The following is a 26438-nucleotide window of genomic DNA, read 5'->3' as shown; positions in this document are numbered from 1 at the left end:
TATCTACATACAGATTACTTTAGTAACTATAAAGCTTCTTACACTTCTAACTCTACTTAGCAGGAGCAAGTGACTTGACAAAGCAGTTCAGCCCATCGACTGACTGATGTCTTTTCAGATATCAGAGACAATGCCAGCAGAGGGATTTAGATGAGCACCATAAAAACAGATTTTTCCTTTGTGCAAAATTGGAAAAAGAAATAAGGTAAAAACATGACCTTTCCACTTACAATATTCATACACTAGCAAGTAAAACAMCGCCCACCACAATAGGGGTCTGGGCCTTGCTAGAACCCCCACACAGTGAAAATAATGGCAGGCACAGTGAATATGCAAAGTCTAACAAAGTCCTCTACAACATTTGCAAACTTTCCAGTCAAGCTTTCTTTCTCYCTTGCTGCCTCCGTGGAAACAGATGGTTCATTCAACTTTATTTTAAGAATTCTATTTTCACCAAACCACAGCTGGATTTACTATTCAAAGTAGCATGTCTGGCTCATATTTCCAAGCTCCAATATAATTATCCTTTTATCTCATGAAATTACACAATATTCATTTAACTCTGTATTGAAAAAGTCTATTAGTGTATTTAGGATACAATTTATGAGATCAGAAGAAGAATCTTTGGCAACAGAATCATTCCACTGACAACAATTCTATGTATGTAGCAAATCTAATAGCATCTGACATTTGAATGATGCTGGAGRAAAATCACCCAGACTAGCATTAAAATATTAAGATTACATGACTACTGATGAACACCCTTAATATGTTTACTCCTACTCTGTGTATGTTTAAAATGCATAAAGCTAAGCAGCACTCTGTTACTCCCACTTTCTTTCCAGCCAAGGACACTGAAAACATGGTGGCAAAGAACCACCATCTGCCTCTCAAACCGATTACATTACTTTAAGTTTTGTAAAATAGCCTCAAACCTTTTTTGTATTCCATCACTAATCCCAAATCAGTGAAGCAATCTGAGCAGCTTCTGAGGCATTAGAAGATTTTTATATCAGTTTTACAAAGTAAGTATGAATTTATTACTGGACTAAGTATATAAACATTGTAATGCAAATTATTAGTGATTGCAGCTAAATTTACACCCTAGATCCGTGCCGGAACTCTAATTGTTTTTAAGTGGTGTTAAGTTAAATGTTTTTAAGTCATTGTACTTATTGCAATCCACACATCTTCAAAACAGAAGTTTCTCCATTTCACTAGTATGGTCCTGTCAAAAGATGAGGAGCTGATCTTGTAAGAGACTTTGATATGAAAAATGTTGTCAATGTAAATTATCTCAATAAATTAACACTTCTTATTGGCTCAAAAACTCTATCATTTCAGTGATACTTCTCTCCAGAATGAGGTCAAACCAGACAGTTAAGATGGAAAATTTCAGTATGAAAATCTGAATTTTAATAATATTCTAATCTACTGAAAACTGGGAAATTCAAAATATTAAACTGTTGAGATGTAGGCTGGGTCCTATCAGATTCAGTTGTTATTCCTAAAAGATAGTCAGGCACATTTATCAACAGAGAACTGCAACATTCATTGCTCACTCCCTGCATAGATAATTGCAGCATAGCAATTAAACCAACAGAACTATTCCCAGTAAATCTAGTAGGCATTGGCAATTGCCCCATGAGGTCCCTACAAAGATACTGCAGATTCAACAAACTGTCTTGCACTAACAAGATCATCTTTTTAAAAAATAAATAATTAGTTAATTCTAATTATAACAATTAACATGAAAATAAATAAGTTAAAATTAATTATAYTTACCATGATGGATAATGCCATTCTCTAATAAAGCTTGGCCAAGATGAACACCTTCTTCAGATTTGTGTATCTCTCCAATTTCCAATAACCAGGACACAAATTCACTGAAGTAAAAAGAGATACAAAAACAAACCTTAAATATTGTATCACCACATTTACTACCATTTTCTTCCAGTACCTTTTSATATTTAATACCTTAGGTATTTAAGTACCTAAGTTTGTAAGTAGTCTACAAAATACTTTGCGTAACAGAATTCTTTCTGTCATAAGCTCACTTTCCATTTTTATTTATTACAGGTAGTGCCAATATTCTGTCCATAATGGGAAACATTCACATATTCTCTAATTTACATTTTGGCAAAGCTCTGGAATGGGAGACAAATGGCCCTAACAGACACTGAAAATAAACAATGATTTCCTTAAAATGCTAAAGAAGATTTAAGGTGTATTTTCAGCTGGTTGAAATTTACACTATCAAATGCATATTCTACCTTCCAAGAAAGCATTTGGGGAAAGTGGTTAGTTTCCTCTTCCTGTCTTTGATGAGATTCCCTTGTTTGCACATCATTTTGTACAGTCTTTCTCCTTGCTCAGAGATCATCACCCAAGTGTCTTGTTCCATGCCTAGTTTTAAACCTGCCAAGATACATTCAGATTTTATGAAGTGATATTGCCATTATACTTCAACAGCATTAAGTAAACCCAATGCTATTATAAATAAAAAAGCAAAYGTAAAAGGAATTATTTTCCATTATTTTGCTGAGTATCAAGATTCAACTAAACAACTGATCTTCATAGAAACATAATTAAAAATTCACTATGGTAAAGTTAAATTGTTCCTGAAAATGTACACCTATACCAACATCACCACTGACACCACAGTAAAAATACTAATTCTGTGATTTTCACTGACTTCATTATGTGAACACTTACAAGGGAGGAGTCATCCCTTCTCAAGTTTTAAAGAAAAGGGCCTTGTTTYTATGTTTACCATGTGACAACGAAAATATTCAGATAGTCATGAAATATTTTCCACATTCCAATAAACAGTAACTAGTTATCTGTTTTGCAATTTTTATATTTTATATAAGATTATTTTACTCCTTTTCTAGAAATGCATATATACATTTTGATTTCTATTTGCATCAGAATTTTCTGAACAACAAAATCTATCAAGGTTTTGGGATTGATATTTGTTATTATTTTTTTTTCCTGTTACTCTTTTTGAGAAAATATTACTACTTCTCAGTAACAAAGAACATTCTTGACAATTGAAACAGCTTTCCTTGAATTACATGTCATATTGGCCGCTCACAGAAGCTCCCAAGGAGCACCCAAGACCTTTGCAGTTGACAGGCTTTCCCTATAAAAACACTTATTAATTCTGGACAAAAATATACATTTCTGGAATGCTTTATGCATGCCTTGTATGTTTACAGTTTCTTTTTCAGACTTGTATTTTTAAAACTATAACTGCACACCTTTACTATGAGTAATAATCTATCATTTTTTTCTAATTCTGCAAAAATAACCAGATAAAATATAAGTGTCATGTGCAAAAAGAAATAATAATAATAAAAAAAAGCAATGGTCTCTRACACAGATACAGAAGTGTTTCTCATGACGCATGAACCTGATAGTGCTGATGCCAAACAAACAGATAAAACATCATTTGTTCCTAGGAAAAGAAAATGAATATACTGCTTTTGGAGCTTCTACGATGTTGATGTTTTTATTAATATTGACTCTTTGAATTAGGTATAAATGCACTGCATCATTGGGCTTGAAGACCATCTGCTCTTAAATAAACTTACAACTCGCTAAACGCCTCAGGTGGCTACACAGAAGCCCTGATACTGACAGAAATACCTTCCAGCAAAAGATTTCCATTTCAGTTTCCATTCCCCCTGCAAGAAAATATGATCTATATAGTGGTTGTAGTTGGTATTTCAAATACAACTGTTGAAACCTATGGTAACATGTTTCACTTGGGGTAGTTTCTCCCTTTTGCTCAGCTATTGCTATGGTTTCCAGACAGCAACACAAGTTGAGTTTCCCTAAGTGCACTGAATCTTCACGTTTACCCCCATTTTCAGTCCATCAAGCCCACTACATGGCACACTTTAGCTGTATTTCTGTGCGTCACTCCACCACCACATCCTGTACTTATCTAGTCTGGAGATAACTGCAACCTGCCACTCTGTGAGATGCGAAGTCTACAGCCTTGCTATGAACAAATCCACAGGCCGGCCCTGCCAAACAGCGCTGTGCAGGCAGAAGGCCCTGCTCCCTGCCCTAGAGATCTGACAGGCATGTACCTTGGATTTAGTTAGGCTCAGATTTACAAAGGAGAAAAGATACTGCTCTCACATGTGCAATCACTTAGAATTCGGTGTAATTGCATACATATACATGAAGTCCACATCTTACTAAGTAAACATACAATTAAAGCATATTTATGCACACAGTGAATGGGAAAGAGTTGATAGCTGCATTTAGATACATACAGTATTTGAATTCTAAGTTAGCAATTTGGTTCCTGAGCCATTTGGCAACCTGCCTGCAATTAAGATGCATCCTGCTTCATAAGAGGTGTTTATACAGATGTTTTGAAAAATCACTGTGCTGGAGGAGAAAGATAAATCTATATATTGTTAGTGTAGCAGGGATATTCAAAAAATACTTTTTAAAGATTTTGTGTTCAAACTCAGTTTGAGTGAATGCCAAATCCTCTCATGCTCTAATCTCTTCCTATTTCTCTCTTGATTATTTCCTCACTGGTAAAGCCACTGTTACCACCAAGAGCTGAAAAATTCTCTAAATTATAATGCTAAAGGTATCAAGAGGCTAAGGAAACCATGAAATTTAACAATGGTAAAGTGGGATTTGATATAAATATTAACTAGTTTCACGCAAGTCCTTGAACAGAAGCAGGCAAACATTTTTTGTTGTGTATGACACCATCTCTACCAAGTTGTTTTTCATTTGTTATTTCCAAAATTTTCAGTTCTTAGAGGTCTAGGGCATCTTTTAAACTTTTCTTCTACTATTTACTCTATATGGATCTATTGATTAAGCAGTGCTCAGATATCCTCCTTGAAATTCTGGCCCCAGGACAGATGTTATACAAACATCCATTATTCAAACTTCAAAGATGAAAGACAGGAAGTATTCCAGCTTTCAGTTTACAGCTGAGGCACAAGGCTACAGTTAATATAACAGGCCACAGGAAATCTATACAGGCCAGAAAGAGAATCCCAGATCTAACCACAAGGCCATATTTTCGTTCAATACCAAGGATCCATACATTATTATTGATTAGGCTGTTATGAAATTAGCTCCAGAAGATGATGATGTGCTACCTTTCCATGGTTCTATTTTGTACTAGGTTCACCTTGAATACATGAGGCTTTTCATGGTCACATTTGAGATCAGGATTATATTTCATTCTATTATTCTTCCACTAAATTCAGTTGTTTAAATGGATAAGTTTTCTTTCTGGTGGTGATTTTCTACTTTCTTGGATGAAGGAGAATGGATCTAAAATGGGGTTATGGGTTTATTCTGTACCATCTTGAGGTAGATCATCTACATGAAGATCCATCATAGAAAACCTGCTCACTTCAGTAATGAAAGTGTCTAGTCAGAAAATGTTACCATTACATACAGATCCCAAAAGAGATTTGGAGTAGATCCTCAGGTATCACAGATCGTAATAGTTCACATGCTTCAGTAAAGTTATGACTATTTCTACCGGCTGAGGACAATCTCTAAAAAACATAGACCACATCATCTCCCAGTTTCCAAACAATATTAACTACTAGCATACATAACCCACGYCCTTACGTCTTTTCCAGTACAAGTTTGGTTTATTTTGTCCAAGCTGGTATTCATAAACTTTCAGTTGACCCTGACACCATGCATTTGCATGGCAGCTGGTTTTACTTTACATCTTAACATAAAAATAGAACATGGACTTCTGGCACAGCAAGACAAAAAAGTTTATTAACAAACCTTTTCTTCTTTCTCGCTCTTTCAGAATAGCTTCCAGCCATTCTTGTTTCTCTTCAGGGGTTTTTGCCATACATACAAACCATTTGTTCTTTGCTGTGTTGTGGATCTTCCAGCCATTAACAACAGTATGGCCACTGCTATGATAGTCAGCTGGGAAAAGATAAAATCAAAATAAGATGGTTTGAAGAACAAAAGCTTTTAAAATAAAAATAAAGTTGTTATAAATATGAACTCCATATTTCCTGAGCATTACCTATAACAACACAAAAAATAAAAAGGAATGAACAGTTATCTGTGCAGTTACTTCACAGGCTGCTTATGAACTATGTAGTAACTTAATGAGCTGTATTATTTTTTACTTTTAGTAAACTTATTGCATTTTTTAAAATGTAACAGACAAAGAATTGCCTAGAATATGGAAGGAAGCACGAACTTGATGCTAAAATAGGCAATGTCCTACTTAAAATAGATTGCAGTATTTATCAGAGCATTTTTGTTTGCATTACAGTTCATTAAATAATTGCTTCAAATTTGGCACTGTGGTTTTGCCCCTTAAATTACTGAAATCTGCTTTGCTGATCTGAGGAATTTATTATCAAGTTTAGATAAGGAATAAATACCCAGTGGGAAAAATACAATTTCATTTTGAAGAGTAAGCATATCAGATGTGTTTGATGTAGTTTATTTGTTATTTGAATAAAGAAATAGATATACAATTATTTGTTTAAACTAATTGAAATATAATTAAAAATTTACTATGTTTCAAAGAATACATTAACCAAATGCATAGTTTTTGAAACATATTCCTAACATCCCTATGTTCAGCATACATATTATGGAAGAGAGGTAATAATTGTTGATGTTCTTAGCTATATTGAACTTCTGACTCTTAATTTATAAACTTCTATGCTATAAAGAGCAGTCACTTTATTACTTACTACTTTCTCTTAACTTATAAATCTTGAAAATTGTGATGTTAGCATGCTAGCTCACGAATCTTACTGGAAATCAGCTAAACAGGCTTTCATTCTGAAACTAACACCCTTGTGTAACATGAACATTTTTCAATAGGATTACATGCATTTCCTCGGACAAAACTTTCAAGGCCCTAAATGCCACATGATAACAAATATAATTTTTGTATAAAATATAGATTAAAACTAGAACTAGCAATTATTTAAAAAAAAAACACTAAGAATATCAGAGATTAACATTCTCTCATTACTAACTTTCATGAAGAGGCAAGAAAATCCTAGGGCCAGCCCTAAACTATTCCAGTAACTTCAGAACTTTATACTTTGCAAATYCTTTTTCATAATTCAGCCCAGTTTTGTATGAGATGAGATTTTCCAAAATCAAAATGTTTGCTGAAATGCTTGCTAAGATTTATCATAAATCTCAGTAGACACACTAATATCTTTTCAATAACTCTGCATTTTAATTAGATGGAAAGCAGTCAATTTTTGTATACGCAGCTTGGAAAATGTCAGGCACTACTAGAAAATCATGAGACTGATGGTTAATTTTTGAACAAACACAACATACTAGTACTCAAAAATRTTTAAGAAAGTGAAAACAAGTGCACAATGGAAAAATTTGGAGTAATTTATTTTTGCAACTTCATGTTTATACTACTTATCCACTTAACATTTTTTTGCATATAAACTATGCATAACATTCTTAAACTTATGCATGACATCTTTCACCCGTTTAAAACCACTGTATTTCTTAAAAACTCATGTAACATGCACCTCAGAAAATCAGAGTCAAAAGTCAACCAAAGGAAAAAGTCATAAATAGAAGTTATCAGTTGACAGCCTTTTGGAGATCAGAGGCAGGAGGGCTGCCAGAGGAAAGAGGGCTAAGTTCTGTTTGTGTTATTGAAGCAGATACCTATAAACCTTGCAATATGGCACTAGCAGTGCCTTTTTATYTTAAATTGTAGGTTATATGCATACAGCTATGGGGTGATAATTTTGCTGTGGTCTTTTTTACCATAGCAATGAAACACTTCTCAGAAATAATTACATCTAACATCACAATTTTGGTAGGGAAATACTATGCTCTCTAACATAGAGAACCGCAGTGGTTTAAACTGTGGAAAAAGTATTCAAAAATTATGGCGCAGACAAACAAAGCGATTTAGATATCTACATTTCACTTTGAGCAGAATCCGATTTCAGCTTGATAGTTCAATTAATAAAAACTGGCTTACCCAGCCACTTGGGTATCTCCATGCAGAGACAATAGTTTCTCTGCTATTGGCATCTAAAGTTACGTGCCAAAAGTGCTGCCAGTTTGACTGCATTTATTTCACGCTGTTACAAACTCACTGAACTGAATTCTATGAACAGCTGAATCAAGTAGTTGGGTGCTAAGACCACCGAATATATACACATGGCAATTATTTCAGGAGGAAGACAACTGATAACTCTCTACATCTTGCAATAATAACTCACCACGCTGATGCTCACCTAGCTCAAATCCCTGTCTTACACAGCAACACCCCTGATTTCTCTTTTGCTCCTCATGTTCCCTGTAACTATAATCCTCCAAGGTTTTSCATGAACTATATGTCCTCCACAATACACCCATCCCCAGCTTCTTCTAAGCAGCATTTTCAGCATTCCATCAGCATCCCATATACCATATACTATTTTTGCATTGTCAATAGGACAAAATCTGGTGGAGAACTATGCGCATGCTATCTGGCTGTGTGGCCAACCAGGAGGCATGCGTGTTTGGACTGGCCAGCCGCACAGGAAGCCAGACCACTCTTCATGGCTAGGCAGTCACAGCTGCTGGTCAAGTTGAATGGATGATCTGCAAGCCTGACCTAACGGTCAGAGTAGCAAGAACCGAGCAAGAGCTCAAGTTCCTTCATGCAGTCAGCTTAGCAAATTATTAAGTATGATATATTGTTCAAAATTCACAATTCAAACACTTTTGAGAAGTGCATGACAAGCAATTTGTTACATCTATACACAGTAGAACCTGTTTCTTAAAAAAATAAATAAATTCTATATGAGGGTATTTCTAGTATTTCTAAGTTTCTTAGACTATAGGTTCTTAGGAGCACCAGTGTTCAGAAATAGCAAATAAATAGCTGCTGCATAATCTTAATTCCCTTCCTCTTCTATATACTTTTTGATGCAGCCTCCTGTTACTATTATCACATAGTGTTTTTTCTGTTTCATGCTTGCCTCATTTCAAGACAACAAAGGAACAGAGAATTAAGGTTGCATAAGCAACTACATGCTTGGTATTTCCTAAGTCTCAAGTAGTCGTCTTCACAGACTAAATAATATTAATTTAATGGCTAGCAAAAGCCATTAGAAATATACTTTGCCCTCAAATTTGAATTTTAGAAATTGAAAAAAAAAAAACAAAAGGACAATAGCACTGCTATATAGACACCCTTTAAAGTGGTGGTGTGGCCACTCTGGTTTAAGAATACAAATAGTTTGCTGTGGTAAGTAATATGCATTCTACTTTAATCAGTACAATCAAAAAAGCCAGAGTACTTCATGAGGCTGAAACAAAAAAGAAAGCTTCCACCAATTGTACTGCTCGGCCAATATCTAATTTTATCACAGAAAAAATTCTTTTTTAGAAAAATCGTTAATTTCTGTAGGCATGTCATCAGCATAATCATAAACTGCAATCTGTTTTTGTAAGTCTATGCTTCTACTCACTAATAACAAAGACTACAGCACTACATTTCTACATCTATCAATGCAGTGTGACCACAAGAAAGGAAACTGGTATGAAAAGCAAGAACAAGTGAAAAAGTGAGGGAGAGAGAGAAGGCGAGTGAGAAACCGAGCAAGCGAAAGTGAGCGAGAGAAAGCAAGAAAGCAAAAGAAAAGGAAACCGCATTAAAAAAGGTACCTCAGGTTAGGGAAATGAGATAGATATTTCTATATCTGAAAGAGAATCAGAGAAAGAAGAAATAAAATAGCAATAATCACAAGAAAACATATTTTAGGATACTAGACAAACTGAAAGGGAGAAGTCAGGAAATCTGGTGATACATGAAAACAGAAGGTAAGACTAACCTACAAAACAAAGTAATCAAAGCACTAGTTATTGTCTCAGATGTGCGGAAAGGAGGATGGATTTTAGAAATGTTGCATATATGAAAGTTGTAAGATTTAATATGGCTCAAGAAAGGAAATGGGAACAAAAGAAGATGACCTCCAGTATTGTGTGCAAGAAAATGAGCAAGGTAATAGTACTCCCTGAGGTTGCAGGAAATGAGACTACTGATGTCTGGAGTGGAGAGGAAGATGGTTTAGGCTTATCCAAATTACACATTTCTCTTGAAAAAGTCAAATAATTCTGGGATTAGTAATAGGCACATGTAGCACAACGATGGTAATTGTTCTACTTGGCACTAGCCAGGTCTCAGCTTTGGGTTTCTATGCAAACAAACTGAAAAAAGGGACARAGGACACAAAAGTAGTACATGATTTACAAAATATGACCCATGAGAAAAGGCTGAAAGAATTAAAATGAAGAGATTGAGGAGAGATRTAACAGCCTCCCAATAGATAAATTTGTTGCAATGAGGGCAGCAGTCAAATTGTTCTCCAAATCCATCAGTAGAATAAGAAGTTAGCAAATAATTTTGAATGCAGGGAAATCAATATTAAAAGAGAATATTCTAACTTTATAAAATATTTTTAACATCTATGCAGGCCTGAAACAGGCCTGTAGTTCTTGCTGTGCTTTTTTTTTTTTTTTTTTTTTTTTTTTTTTTTTTTTTTTTTTTTTTAAAAATAAACTAGATTAGTAGATTAGTGGGGATCTAGGTAAAGTTGATATTATTTTAAAATCAGAAGAGATAATAGCTTCTGAAATTTCCTGCAGACCTATATATTTACAGTATCACTTTAAGTTTCCTACAAAACTTTTTTGCGCTACATTAAAAAAATCCCCCAAAGTTTCAGATTTTCTTCATTCACCTTACAAGACTGCTCTGTAATGAGCAGCACAAATATATTTACCTGTTCCATCATCCACATTCTCTACTTCCATCACTTCTGTGTTTATTCTGCCCCGAAAAAGGTAACGATGGCCATCTGTAGAGGCTTTGCTATTCTTCAATCGCCTGACAAAAGAAAGAGCAGATGAGTAGGTTACCACCTTGTACTATGCTTCTGCAAAGCTACCTGTTCATATAACATTCAAACACCACTGTAAGAACCACAAGCCACATACGCTGCCGCCATACAAACCATGGTAAAACTAGGTCACAATATTTATCACAAATTAATTATAACATTACTAAAACAGACTGGTAAAACTTTTCAGGAAGCAATGGGACTAGAAAAAAGAGATAGAGGCCAATATGACAAAACAGGCTACACCAATATGTCAGCTCACTACACAAATACATATAGACATTGTCTCTCAAGGAAGAAAAAGTTCACCCATCTTTCTTCTAACAGCTCAGTTATCTCTCTCAGCCAGGCACTAATTCAATGCTGTTTCTTGAAATGCTGACCTTATGCAAGGTCCTGGCAAGATTTCCACTGACTTCAATGACAGTTCTTTGATTTTTGTCAACTACATTTAAATAAGCCATTATTTGATACAGCAATCTCAAGCTATGTCCATTCTGTGGAGCCCGCAACACTTCCTAGGTCCCAGTATGCACACTTGTCATGTCCCAGATCTTTATTAAAATGCGGCTGGGACAGGCACCATCCTTTTCTACACTCGTTTCCCCACGATCATGCTCCTGAGAGATCCAGGCAACTGCAAAAACAGACAATTGCAAGATACATTTCAAATCTGCCCCACCATCCAGACATAGTCACAGACTCAACACTTGCTTCTTTAACTACAAAAAATACATTTCATAGGCTTCATCTGTGTGTTAAGGCACATATTTTAATATTAAACCATCTTAAATATAGTGCAATTTCCTGAATCAAAGCTTATACCTGAAAGAAGAACATTAATTAGTCCATTAAAGCTACAAGCAGAATACAGAAGGTGAATCAGGGGCCCTTGATAGCTCTTCCAATAAAGGAATGAAGGGAGAGGAAAAAAGTAAATACTAACTACCACAGTATACGTGCAATTGAATTGTGGAAACATTGCTTCTGGACAGTGCTTACGCTAAAGCGAAAATGCTAGCTGTAGCAAGACTAAGCTGCAAATTGCTGGCTGGTAGCCAAGTTTGATCAGGAAAGTCTCACTTTGAAATTCCTCTGTTCCAATGCTTTTTTGTATCCACATGCCATTGGTTACCATCAAAGACAGAATATTGCACTAAGAGGATCTTTCCTCTTACCTGGTTTAACCTCCTTATGCTAGTCAAAAAAAAAAACAAGAAAAGGGCAATATGACTAGCAAAACAAAATAAGAAAGCCTTTAGACAAAAATCTTGTCCTACACACATGTAAGCTTCATACATGGGTTTTAAATCTTGAACATACAGAAGAATAAAGATAGTTTTTCTTCCTCCTGTAACACCTAATGACTAACTAAATGCTATCACAAGAACAATAATTAAAAATTGCTGAAATTTAATGAAAATAAAACATGCTTTATTCAAAATAGAATGACATTTTCAAAAGCACGTTTGCATTGGTATAACTCTGTTCCCTCTGAAGTCAAGAACATTTGAGATTCCCAGCACTATGCAGCTTTTCACACATAAAATAAGCCAGAGATTATTTCTTTCTATTTCACACTATAATGATAACTAACCCTGTATTTCAACAAATTTCAAAGGTCTATTCTTGATAATTAATGATCATTCGAATTCAGACCTTTATTAACTCCAGAGAAACATTAACCTTCAGAAGATGACCTGCCTCTCACTCCTTGTTGTATAAAGAGTGTATATTGTAAAACTCTTTACTATGGTAAAAACTTTTAATTTAGAGCACTGCATAATACATTTTAAAAGAGTAACAGCAAAAAAAGCTCAGTATATTTTTTTCTATCATTCCCTAGCAATCTACTCTTATGTATAGAATCATGAATATAAGTCTAAACTTACTTGTAAAAATAGTTTTAAAACATTTTGGAATGAGTCCTATGGAAAACTCATATGAAAAATTCCATACATAAACTATACTCAACAGATGATAAGACTTGTTAATAAAACTTTAAAAATCAATTACAAATTAGTCTCTTAGGTTAATGTATTTTATGCCTAAATTTCTGTTGACTTGACTGGTTATATTTAGATATATTTAGACACATCTTACTGATTTTTGAAGCAATATGAGGTCACAATCAGATTACACAGCTTGTATACTGTGGTACGCATGCATAGGAGTTCATATCTGTTTGTTATCTAACCTGCACACCTTCTTCCCCTTGTCCCGAACAGGGAGCAAGGAGAGTACAGTAAGCACCCACTTTTTCCTGGACTCAACCAAAGCAATGGGAGGGGTAAAAATCAATATGGCATTGGGCTGCCACATCAGATTGTCTTTCTTCAACTTGATGGTGCTGGAACCACTTACAGAACTGCCTGGCCAATTACCTTCACCCAGATGAAGTAAGCGATTGCTCTTAACAGTGTGCTTCCTTATGCTTGGACATCCTGTCACTCAAGGCCTTCAAAAGTAGCTAGGTCAGGATTCATCCTTTAACAGCTGTGAGAGTTGCTAAGCCAGAGCACTGATTGAAACAAATGTTTCTCAGAAGTGTAAGAATGCTGAAAGAACATTAAATGCAGAAGCTTGTTGCCAAACAAAGGAATCATTCCATCATTGCAACACAGAGAGAAGAAATATTCTGGCTGTTTCTCTTGATTAGAAATAAAAAGGCTTGAAACTCCTGATTCTGTAGAGGCTAATTTTATAGCACAAGCTATAAAACTAATTTGACTGAACTAAGAAATCAGTCCATTTATACTTCTTAGAAGGGAGTAGGGCCATCACATGCAACCTGTTGTGAAAGACTGATGAAAGAGACTCCTTCTCCCTCTAATTCATCCTTTGATTTCTGCGTTCCTACAAAAATAAGTCTAAAAAACACTGAGGTTCGTATTGCAATAAACCACAATAAACACTTTGGTGGCATTTCAATATTCTTACAAAAAGCATACAAAACACCAGCACTACTGTGAGAAAAACGTAAATCATTTTTCAAAGTATAAATTATTAATCATTTACCTGTGCTTTTTTTTGCAGTAGACCAAAAGGTTATCAAAAAGAAAGAATATTCGCTCTTGGATATTTCCTGCTGAAATTTTCAGAAGTAGTCCACTTCTCAGCATTTCTGTGCATGTATCTGTGATGTTGGACCCCTAAAATCAATCAGAAAGAGATGATCTTTCTATTCTGTGTGAACTGAAGGATTCTGCAGTTATTATGGATATAGTTTCCTATATAAACTTATTACTGTAACAACCCTCTTTGAAAACATCAAGAAGGATGGTAATTCACACTGTGATTAAATAATGATTTGTAATGCTTACTTAACAATGCTTAACACCAGCTTTGTATTCATCCAGTACTATCATGAGTTGGGAGGAGGGCTTTTTGAGTGACTTGAGTTTAATCATGGAAGTTTCCAAATACAACATACACACCTGTGCACAAGACTTCTAACAGACCAGTCCAGCTTTATAAAATATATCCTCAGTAACAATTCTATTGAGTCAGAAATGTATGAAAAGAGGCTTTCAAAATATTTATGCCAAGATGAACTTGGAAGCTGAAGTAACCTGGAACTTCAAAATCATTAAATGTACTTCTACACTAAATAAAACTAAGCACAAAATCAAAACAAAACCAGCAAGATTTAAAATTCAGGCAAAGTTAATGCTGATGCATACCTCTAAGACTTTCTAGCACACTTCCTCTTAATATACTCTGAAACCATCAGAATTTTGGCAAGCATTAGCTGTTTGGGGTGATATTTTTGCTTCAGGTAGATCATTCTTTTATGTGAAAATAGGGCAGGCACTTTCAAAAGTGTTCATGAAACAGAATCAACACTAACAAAGGATAACATTTTTCTCCAAATAATTCTGTGACAGTCCTAGCCTTATAAAGAGAAATTAACCTCTCAAGGAAGTACTGAGAGGTGTATTTTTCTGTTCTGAAAATCCATGCCCCTTTGCCTTGAATTTCATGGAAATTTCCACATTATCCCACAGGACAGAGCTCCTGTCCACTTGCTATATGCATCAAGACATGTGATCATATTTATCCATACTTATGCACGCTAGCTGAACTGAGCATACACCCATGGTTCAAGGAGTTTCATAACTTCAGAAACATTTAAGTTGGTGGAAAACCTGAAAAGCCTGGGCTTGACTTTCCTTTCATCCACAGATGTTCTGAATGACTTATGCTTGCAACAGCAGTAGTTACCCCTTTTTCTTGATCTAACCACACTGGCCCAAAGAAAAAGGCACTCATTTAAGAGCTAGGAAGTAATCGTGGTTTCTACTTTCAGCTCTTCTTTTTACTGTTTGTCCTTTCTACGTCACAGCCCTGATTACTGAGGAATAACTTACAGTCTGTTTCAAGGAGGAAGCATTCTGTTTACAGACATGATAACAGAGGTTGCAAAGCTATAACAGCAGAACAGAATTCAGGCTTCTAAATAAAGCCACTTATTAACTAATTACTATTAACTATTAACACTATTAACTAATTATTCTCCTTCCACTTAGGATCAAATGAGCCAAAAATGAATATCATCTATAGGACTCTCAGAGCTTCCAGTCTATTGTGTGATATACTACATAAAACTAGCTCTTAACAACCCTTGGCTGTCAGTTGTGTACCAGCCCACTAAGGCCGTAACTTAGCCAAAAGCTTGAAGTGTGGGCTGCCAGGACCATATCACAAAATAAATACTTTTAAAATGTACAGGGAGGAGATAGACTCTTTGAAATTTAAAATACTCCCTCTCATTTTGAAGTTATTAAATATTCATCTTCAGTATTAAAAAATTTCTGTCATTACCATGAGGTCAAAAGCAGCATTTGTTCTACTTAATATTTTATCTACTAAAAAAGCTACTTACACATATATTCTAGGCGAATTTCAGACTTCATATATGGAGGTTTGACTTTACTGACTCAGAGGATATAAATTCAATAGTGATAAAGCAAAGAAATTGCCAATTAGGCAATAAGATATAAAGTTATTCTTTATTCCTTGCACATGTGCATAGAAAAATAAAACAGGGGAAAGGGCAAAAAATTCTTAAGTTTAAAATAGAAATCTCTATTCAAATACTACTTGAAGATATGGTAGAACGGAAACTCCGTAAGCAACAGAATAGCTCATGCTATTGTTACTTAATTGACCTGTGACTCAAACTGGGTTGTTCCTTTTTCAGCTTACAATAAATGCAACTTATTTCTCTTATTTCACTGAAACATCCATGCAGATTCTACTGATAGACTCTTTCAGTTGCTGAGCCATTCTACCAGCTGAGACAGCCACCTACGCAAGTTCTGAACGCAGTCCAATAAATTTAACCACTTAGGAAATTAAGTGAGAAAGTCATTATACTCAAAATTTTCTTTCTTGAAACAGATGTTCCATTTTTCCATAAATTCGTATTTTTATCATAACAAATACAAGCTTCATTTCATGACGCTTATGCATAGGAATCCAAGTCATGCTTTGATCAGATTCTAAAAATAGCCTTTTTTTGCTTTCCTTCTAGCTGGGGCCAACCAATGTGCTAAACATTTCCTTCTGGTAGGAAATCTCCAACAATTTTGCCTCTTTATTCTTAGGCTATGCAGAAAACCAGATGGTTATTTAATTAAATTCACTCTCATACATTGAATTCAGAAATTTTGTTGTTGTTGGGAACCCTCTAAAATATTGTTAGCTCTTATGAGTGCTCTGGAATTCATACAATTTCAAGGACTAAATCCATTTTATGTTTGAAAAGGATGATCATATTAAGATCAGGGCAATTTCGCCAGATTGGGCATCCTATAGTTGCCATATGATAATATCAAAACTGATCAGATAAACTATAGTAAAGACCATATAACCCTACTGAAAACATACRGGTTTTTTTTAAAGACAATTTCAGAGTTCAAGCACAGTAGAATCCTAAAATTAAAACTGGAAAAAAAAATCTATGTTGGAAGGAAATAAGTGTTTTGAGGTTCACAGAATACTTTCTGAGCACAGATAGAATAGGTCTCTATATCTTACATGTTTCTGTCCACATTGTTTTGCTTGTTAGCAGATTTTCAATAGTGAAATATTTACTACTCTATGTCTTTTTAAGAAGTCAGAAGAAACTTAATACTGGAAAATGGATTCCCTTTTTGGGAATACAGGTTTGAGAACAGTCAATTCTTAAGCAATTTTTCCTTATTGATGTTAGATGTGACTCTGCTACTGCAGCCATAGTGCCACACTAACTATAGCACAAAACTAGTGTTCAGGACAGAAGCACATACAAGAATTTCAATCAATATAGAACTAGATGAGTTTATTGAAAAGGAACAAATAATGGAAAAAATAAAGTCAGCAACAGGTAGTAAGGGTTTAGTAAGTTTCTCTCACCATGAAATGCTTATAATATAAGCATTTAACTTGCTAGTGCTTCTACCATGAAGTTGTTGAACAAGCATGCCTAATGCATTTTTCTGTTTACGTGTACTAATCTGTCCAAGTAACAGCTGACGACAGCAAGCTCAAGCTAATTACAGAAAAAAATGCATTTTTATCTAGTCTAAACAAGCCACCCTTAAGATATTTTCTTCTTTTGGAAAGTCTAAGATCGACTAGACCTCTCAATGATAACATGATTGTGGCTAGTGGCGTCCCCCAAGGCTCAGTACTGGGCCCCATCCTGTTCAACTTCTTCATCAATGACCTGGATGAGGGGACAGAGTGCCTCCTCAGCAAGTTTGCTGATGATACCAAGCTGGGAGGAATGGCTGACACACCGGAGGGCTGTGCTGCCATTCAGAGAGACCTGGACAGGCTGGAGAGCTGGGCGGAGAGGAACCTCATGAGGTTCAACAAGGGCAAGTGCAGGGTCCTGCACCTAGGGAGAAACAACCCCAGGCACCAGTACAAGCTGGGGGCTAACCTGCTGGAGAGCAGCTCTGCAGAGAAGGACCTAGGAGTACTGGTGGATGACAGGTTGACCATGAGCCAGTAATGTGCCCTTGTGGCCAAGAAGGACAATGGGTATCTTGGGGTACATTAGGAAGACTGTTGCCAGCAGGTCGAGGGAGGTGATCCTGCCCCTCTACTCAGCCCTGGGGAGGCCTCATCTCAAGTACTGTGTCCAGTTCTGGGCTCCCCAGGACAAGAGAGACATGGAGCTACTGGAGAGAGTCCAGTGTAGGGCTACAAAGATGATCAGAGGGCTGGAGCACCTGCCCTGTGAGGAACAGCTGCAAGAGCTGGGCCCCTTCAGCCTGGGGAAGGGAAGACTGAGGGGGGATCTTATCAGTGTGTACAAGTACCTGAAGGGAGGGTGTCAAGGGGATGGGGACAAACTCTTTTCAGGTGTCCCATGTGACAGGACAAGAGGCAAAGGGCAGAAATTGAAGCACAGGAAGCTCCGCCTGACCGTGGCGGGGAATTTCTTCCCTGTGAGAGTGATGGAGCACTGGACCAGGTTGCCCAGAGAGGTTGTGGAGTCTCCTTCTCTGGAGATCTTCAAGGCCTGCCTGGATGCAACCCTGTCTAACATGCTCTAGGTGACCCTGCTGGGCAGGGAGGTTGGACTAGAGAATCTCCAGAGGTCCCTTCCAACCTTACTGATTCCATGATTCTGTGACAGCATGTAGAGCTTTACTTTATCTAAGTAGTCTCTCCAAAATCCTGCAAACAATATCATAGCACAACACACACTGTCATTTATCTTTTTTTTTTTTTTTGAGAGAGAGAGATTGAGGATTACACCTAGATGCAGAAAGATTTGTCCGAATACAGACCAGCAACTATAAAACTTCTGTATGTGCTAAGATTCCTCCTTTCAAGCACTGTGAATTTTTGTGGAGTGTGTTGTATCAGTACTGTACCAAAGAAATTCGAAAACTACTGCGCCCTGAACTCTGGCCTAAGAGTATTTCTCCTGCTACCTACCCCAATTAGAGAAATTGAAGAATTATTTTTTAAAGTGTTGCTGCTCTGCAAAGGAAAAATACCCTACATAATACATTTCAAATCCCACAGTGTACTCAAAAAGCATGAAGGATTTTATCTAAAATAAGACTAATTGCTTAATCCATATTTAAAATGAATCAAAATTTCCAATACTGCTCAATTAACAATAAACCAGAAGTCTGCACAAGTCTACAGATGAGGAGACTTCATCTGAAGCAAAAGAGGAAATAATTCTACAGTGTCATGGATGGTACTTTGGGGGGTTCTTTGTCCAGAATACTTTTTACACTCCTTTAAGACAGTGGTTTTTTCTAGCTAAGCCCTTCTGGAAGGCAGGGAAGACAATCCTCTGGTGGAAGGAACAGGCCGTGTTTAGGCAGAGCAGGTTCAAAAAACAGCAATGTGATAAGCAGGAGGAATACAACATAAAACTGAGAAACTACAGCACAAGAATACAGTACAAGGAAACAAAAGTGGAAGTTTCTGGGGGGGGACCAGAAGATACTGCACAAAATTTGCTGCCATTAAGAAAGCACTGCTTAGTGTTAGAGAACCACCACCTCAGAAAGAAGGGGGAGAGAAAAGGTCCGTGCATAAAACTGTTTTTGATTTCTGTCATTTTAACCTATTACTATGCATATCTAATTGATTATGCATCTCTAGTTGATTAAAAATTAGAATATTGACTAGAATAAAGTCTTCAGTCTTTTAGGGGAACTCTTGTCAAATGAAGTTCAGGTAGGCCCACCTCAAAGCTCTGTCTGATTCTGGGTCTGACCAAACTCCCTAGCATTTTCTTCTGAAAGGGAGGGTGTCAGGGGGATGGGGACAAACTCTTTTCAGGTGTCCCATGTGACAGGACAAGAGGCAAAGGGCAGAAATTGAAGCACAGGAAGCTCCGCCTGACCGTGGCGGGGAATTTCTTCCCTGTGAGAGTGACGGAGCACTGGACCAGGTTGCCCAGGGAGGTTGTGGAGTCTCCTTCTCTRGAGATCTTCAAGGCCTGCCTGGATGCAACCCTGTCTAACGTGCTCTAGGTGACCCTGCTGAGCGGGGAGGTTGGACTAGAGAATCTCCAGAGGTCCCTTCCAACCTTACTGATTCTCTAGGATTCTAYGATTCTCTTCTTGCTGTATGAAGGAAATCTCCCTCTAAATAGCAGAAAGATTGTGTCTGAAGCTTAGCAGACTATGTGTAACCAGTATATTTTTATTACTATCTTTTCCAGCCAGTACACCTTCCACAAAGCAGAAAACCACCATCTATCCATATCAGCTGTCCCTTTCTCTCCATATCCAAGATCAGGATGGGATTTGTGGGCAGAGCTTTGGAGATTGTATTAGTCATCACTTTAGAAACACACAAATACTATCAAGTTTGTCAGCCTACAAAGCAGTCACAGATCTTGCAGCAAAGAGTCAAGCTGTTAATACTTGGTAAGTAGCCAGTATAGGTGATTAACCAAAGGTCTGTTATCTATTACAGAACAGTCAAACACTTTTGCAAACTGAAAAATATTCTCAAGCAAGTATTTAAGGAAGTAAAATCTGAGAGCAGCAGTTAGATTGTGATTTATACGCACTTCTTTGCGCATGTGTGTGCACACAGAATATTGGCTATTTGCATCAATGCACACGTCAAACACTAAATATTTGCTATCTTTCCTGGAAGTCCACTATTCTATCTAGCAGTGCTCAGTAACAGACACTATTTATATTGCAGATTATATTGTAAATTTTAATTAAAAGCTGTGATTTCACAGATTTGGGAGGTCCCAGTATAAGTTGGGACCTCCCAAACACACCTGTTGAAAATTTCATACTCGCAAAATTATATTACTCCCTCAACACATAAAGCAACATATATTTTGTTACCTCCCATCCTTCAACATGAGACTGCCATTCTTCCAAAAATTCTAATTTTTCCATTTGTCTCTTGGCCTCATTTATGTTGGAGCAGACAGCTTTCATGGCTTGGAGGGCTTCCATTAATGCTGCATAGTCACTGTGTTTCTTTGGAGTCCTCTTTAGTAACTCCTATTTAGACATCAAAAAAWAAATCTGTCTTTGATCTCTAAATGTACATTACATGAGGCTTTAAATTTTTGAAGTACAAAACCAAAGAGTGAAGAGACTTCTCTTTTATTAGGTGGAAAAGTAGTACAGCACTGCATCCTAGTAAGACACTAAAATTTGAAAAAGTAAGTAATAATAAAAATAAATGCTACTTAGAAAAAAGTTTGTATTTCAGCTACTCTCCTCTCCCCAAAAAGATGTTTCCTGACGTTGAGCTTTGTCTGTTTTTATATTCCATGGGATGGAACTGTTGAAAAAGGACCATTTCACTTAAAAATATTTATTTATTGATGTCAAAATTAACACCTGCTTCTCCTGCAACTTCAGACAAAAACCATATTTCTTTAACTCCATGCTACTGTTCAATCTAGCATAATATACAAGAGCAGTGAACAATAGCTTACATGACTCATTAATTTAGCATCACTGGTAACTGTAGCCACACTGGAGGAAAAAAAAAGGGGGGGGGGGAAGAGGGAGGGGGTAGTTGCCAGTATTCATATAAACCCATTCGCAGTTTCCCTTCTCAAACTTCTAACTACTCATTTACAGCCGGACTGATTAAGGACAACCTTCAGTGTATATCCTGACTGCAGCTTGAATACATTCTCTCTGGAGCCACAGCTAAAAGTCTTAGCTCTGCTGCCACTCCACCTTGTATTTGAATTTATTTTAGCTACAATTCATTTCAGTGTAGCCCCCCTGTAATTCATTAGTCAGTTTCCTCTGCTCTGTTTGTTGATTTTTCATTCAACAAATAGAATATAAAAATATTTTTAAACAGGCCAAGGGAACTGTAAAAGTAGAGTGACTCAAATCTCATTGCAATTACTATATTCTTGTTTTAAAAAAATCTTTAACATGTATTTTCCTTTTGTATGTCAGTGCAATGAAATTCAGATGCCTCACAGCTGGCAATGTTTCAGATCTAAACTTGTATATGTATTATAAAAAATAACTGTCCAATAATCAGGTTTCAAGTAACGTTTAAAGCATAATCTCTTCTTGCCTTTTCCTCAGTCTTTAAAAAAAAATTAAATTCAGATTTGTTAAGTATAAGCTTGTTTTAAATATATACTTTCCTGATGACTCTATAATTTCCTAAGAAAATTTTAATAACTCTGAAGCTTAAATATCTAATGTTTACCAGTATATCTAATATTAAGTTTTAAGCCACAGGAAGACAAGAAAGGCATAGACATACAAATACAAACATGCATAGAACCACCTACAGCAGCTTAGTGTTACTCCAAAATGTTTATTATATATCATTTTTGTAAATATTTTCCACTTATAGTTTGCTAATGTTAACTTAGAATCAGCAAAACAAAGTAGGTTGGTAACAGYTCTGCTTCCAAAACATTTAAGCAAGCACATGGCCAAATCCATCTTAAATCAGTCTCATTAAGCTCACTTAAATGGCTGGCTTCCTTTCAACAATGAAAAGGAAACCTCACTATTAGATTTAGAAAGGAGCTGATAATTTTCAAGCAGCCAGACTCCCTGGACTTTTTAATATTGATGTCAGGAGACTTACCATTGGCTTTAATGAGAGCACGACTGGGTCCAATATCTAATAAAGAGATTATTCACTGCATAAAGAGATTGTTCCTGCAGTTCTGAAATACACTTAGCAACCAGTTTTACATAGCGAGTATAATGTTTTAGATAACAAACTAACAGTACCTTCAAAAGAAGTGGATACTTGCATATTCTCTGTATTGGCGTTACCAGATATCCCTCCAAGGGCACATCGGTGTTCTTACGACCTCCAAGCAGCATGCAATTCTGAAGTGCAAACAATTTCAAAAATTACTAAAAAAAATCTGAGAAAATTACACTTTTTCAAACCATGAATACTGTATGAGTTAAGAGAGGAGTGCATTACTTTCTGTTAATCTCCGGTAGACAGCAAGTTTCTAAAATATAAGCAACAGTCATTAAAAATTATTAGAAATAAAGGCAAGGGCATATGCATACAGAAATATTGGCTAACCTATAATAAATTACATATGCATCTATTAAATATATCATGAGGAAAGTCTGCAAAACTGTCACAAGAATAGGCTTGAACACACACACAGGCAAGTATACTATCACATACAACAGGGAAGCTGCAACACAGATTTGCAGGCATTTTTTCCCAAAGGTTACCCTATTTATCTAGGCTAATCAAGAGACTAGCCTTTTCTTTTTATGTTGACCATAAAAGACAATATAGAAAATGCTGAAAATATAATTTGAAACTTCAATAAACAAAAATAAAAAGAACTCAGGGTGATTATCACAGGTGCTGTTGTTACCAAATGTGAACTAGAGACAGTAAGTAGCATCAAAGGTGGTTTGAACATGGCCATCCTAACACACAGAAAGTCTCTTGTCCATATACTTCCATATTAAAAAGTGATTTGCACTGAATAAAATATCTTTAGTCATGAGCTAAAGAGTATATGAGTTTTGACAATACATCCACCCATGGAAGCTAAGAATATATGCAATATCTAGTGGAAGCATCCACACGCACACGCACACACACACACACACAAAAAAAAAAAAAAAAAAAAAAGAAAAAAGAAAGAAAAAGAAAAACAATTGAGAGAAATGAAAACNAAAAGAAAAACAATTGAGAGAAATGAAAACAAGCTACTTGATCATCTCAAGTATGCAAGAGGCATCATGGCAAATATTTAAAAATGCTGGAATTAAAGTGAAAATACATACAGACCTATAGTAAGGATGAAAACTGTTTTATGGAGAAATGAGAAGGAATTGTGATGCAATGGTATGAGATGATCTAAAGCTTCAAAGAGCAAGATGTCTAATATGTACATTAAACAAAACAGATTAACACAGCCAGACAGTATGTTGACACAGACCACAAACCAGGACAAAGACAGATTTTTGATGGAAGAAGGGTGACATAACTGGGTGGTTGTTCCCCCTAACACGTAACTCACAATACAAATACTCAATAATCAGTGCTACTATAGGGACCTGTACGCCCGCCCTTAAATCTGCACTTTGTATTCTTGATTAATCAGCTCCTGGCTTATACTACTTAAGGTCTTTCATCCTAGGGAATCTCACTTTAACAGCTGAACACAAAAAGGTTTACTGAAAAGGAATGACTAACAAGATAATGGCAATGTAGGCTACAGGTTTATATAATGTTTGTCATTATACTTAGGGGTTTTAAGACCTGTCTTCAACTCCCTATTATTTATAGATAATCACAACTCTGTAATGACCTAACTATTCTACCTGGCTAGAAAGCTTCAATTTTACTTTGAAGTTGAATAGTTTGACCTCCTATGCTCCAGGTTAGACTGCTGCAGTTTATCCTACAGATATGTCCTGAATCTGTAAAGAACCCAAGGCAGATATGGAACCCCTCCATATGTCCCCAGAAGTACATGACACTGATACATCATGAACTGCTGTAACTGCATACTGCACACACTTCTCACAAAATAAGCTCTTTTTAGTCTATCTCAGGAATATTTGGCGTTTTGTCTTTTTAGACAGCATTCACCTCTCCTTCTTGAATCTGGCCATGCAGCTGGTGCTTTCCTGAGAGTGTCTTTTGCTTAAGTACACTCTTAGTCCCCAAATACTTAAATCAGGTTTGATCATTCTCACGTTTGAAATCATATCAGAGAGCACCTTCTCAGATATTTAACTTCCAGTACCATATGCCACATATTTCAAAACTGACTTTGTTATCACAGGATGCCACAAAGAAAATATAAAAATCAGTCTATACTGAATTTTTTTTTAACAAACAAAGCTAACTATTGAGAAACTCCACATTGAGAAATCGGTTTTGTTGTGGGAAAATACTGAGGACTGTTATACTTACCATTTTAAAATCTCCTTAACGGGCTTGTAAAATGAAAGACTAACTGTGTAGCTCTTTCTTTGACCTCAGATCAAGGCAGTGTCTAAGATCGGGATGCCTCTAGCTAAACATTTTTTCTATTTGGCACAGTCATAGCTACAGTATCAGAATGTGAACAGCCTTTTCAGAAGTTCTGACCAGAAGAAAGGACAGTCTTTCCTAGGCCCACCTCTTCCTTACTGCTCTCATGTATCTTATCCTATTCTTTTTTCCTTCTACAGCCACTGCTGGATTTATACCCTTGTCTCTTGGCCAGCAAGCTCAAGGTATGCTGCCTCATGCTATTTTATGCACAGATCCAGACTTAGCAGTGAAAATGCAATATACTCAGCCCTTTCTTCTAGCAATATTACCCCCAAGTGAAACTAACCTCTACCATTTACAGGCATGCTCATAGTTGCTACATTGAGTAAATAATGCTAACAGTTCACTGCCCGGTCAAATAATACTAAATTAGAATACAAATTCAAAATATATTTACCAAAAGAAAAGTCCGCACTGTTCTTATTTTGTTAAGGTCAAGAAGAACTTTCTGTGCCTTCTCATGGTTACTGCAGTATTCATCATAGATACGGAATTTCTCTTTCTGTAGAAACAAAGAAATACCTTGTTCTCATCATTTTGATTTTTTAAAAATAAACAACACATGGAATGCACACTTTTGAAGGCTGAATAGCTAATCGAGTCTTCATTTTGGAAGATCAGCTCCTCTTTCTACGTTTATTATTTTAGGTCCAGTCCTTTTTGTACTTTTCATTTCTGCTTTTAATTAGAATTGTAAAGTTGAACAGTCTGAAAATATCACTTGAGCATTTGCTGAAAAACTTCAGAGGCTGAACTATCACAAAAACACAGGATAAAAAAAACGAAGAAAATGCAGTTCCATAGTTCCATATTTGCAGACACCATTACCTGTTATGCATTCACACTCGCTTGCAAATACGATCCATACTCCTACCCAGGCAAAAACTTGTCCTTCCACTTCTGTAAATCTTTTCCACTAACCATTAACAATTTTCCCCTCCACAATGAATAAATATAGACTTAGCAAACAAATGCCACTCTAAGCATAGAGAACAACGAAACCTAGACTTTTTCTTTGGCCTGTGATGGTCCTCATTTTGCAGAAGTTTCTAACAATGATACCCTTGTGCTCAAACAGGAAAAATGCTGCTAGAAAATAACTGCTACAGAACATACAAACATACTGCAGGTGTAAGAATTAAAAGATCTTCATAGTCAAGAACTATACAGGCATTTTACCCAACCAAAGAGTTCTTTGTTGAATATTCACATTCTTGTGTAGAATCAAAGGAGATCAATCAAAGTCTACCATTATTGTCCCTGCCTCATACTCATCTTTTCCTAGTTCCATCAGCTCACATACTGGCACCAGAAAGCCTCCCACATCCTCCAGGACTGTGTGTGTCAGCCTTGGCTGACATCCACTTCTAAAGCATGTTACCCAACAGAGACATATCTCAAAACAAGTTCTGGTGAAAGACACCACCCTTGGCCCCAGGCCGTCCCAAGGCCAGAATTACACTGCTCTAGGACTCAGTACTCTCTTACCTGCCCCTACTG

General features: G+C 36.3%; 1 protein-coding gene across 2 annotated transcripts in view; it reads right to left on the bottom strand.

The window, feature by feature from the left end:
- The window catches only part of PREX2 (phosphatidylinositol-3,4,5-trisphosphate dependent Rac exchange factor 2), a 179135-nt gene that overhangs the window by 103917 nt on the left and 48780 nt on the right, over positions 1-26438 (bottom strand). For both annotated transcript variants that reach the window (XM_085306783.1, XM_085306784.1), the window contains exons 5-12: positions 25336-25440; positions 22643-22744; positions 20756-20917; positions 13941-14074; positions 10806-10909; positions 5797-5946; positions 2274-2418; positions 1786-1886 (exon numbers count right to left, since the gene is read on the bottom strand). In XM_085306783.1, coding sequence (XP_085162909.1) covers positions 1786-1886; positions 2274-2418; positions 5797-5946; positions 10806-10909; positions 13941-14074; positions 20756-20917; positions 22643-22744; positions 25336-25440 — 1003 coding nt within the window. The remainder of the gene's footprint in view (positions 1-1785; positions 1887-2273; positions 2419-5796; positions 5947-10805; positions 10910-13940; positions 14075-20755; positions 20918-22642; positions 22745-25335; positions 25441-26438) is intronic.

Source organism: Rhea americana, unplaced genomic scaffold, assembly GCF_003343005.1.
Source record: "Rhea americana isolate MKP2758 unplaced genomic scaffold, rheAme1 scaffold_247, whole genome shotgun sequence".
NCBI lineage: Eukaryota > Metazoa > Chordata > Aves > Rheiformes > Rheidae > Rhea > Rhea americana.
Note: the sequence above shows the minus strand (reverse complement) of the source record. Positions and strands in the feature narration are given on the sequence as shown.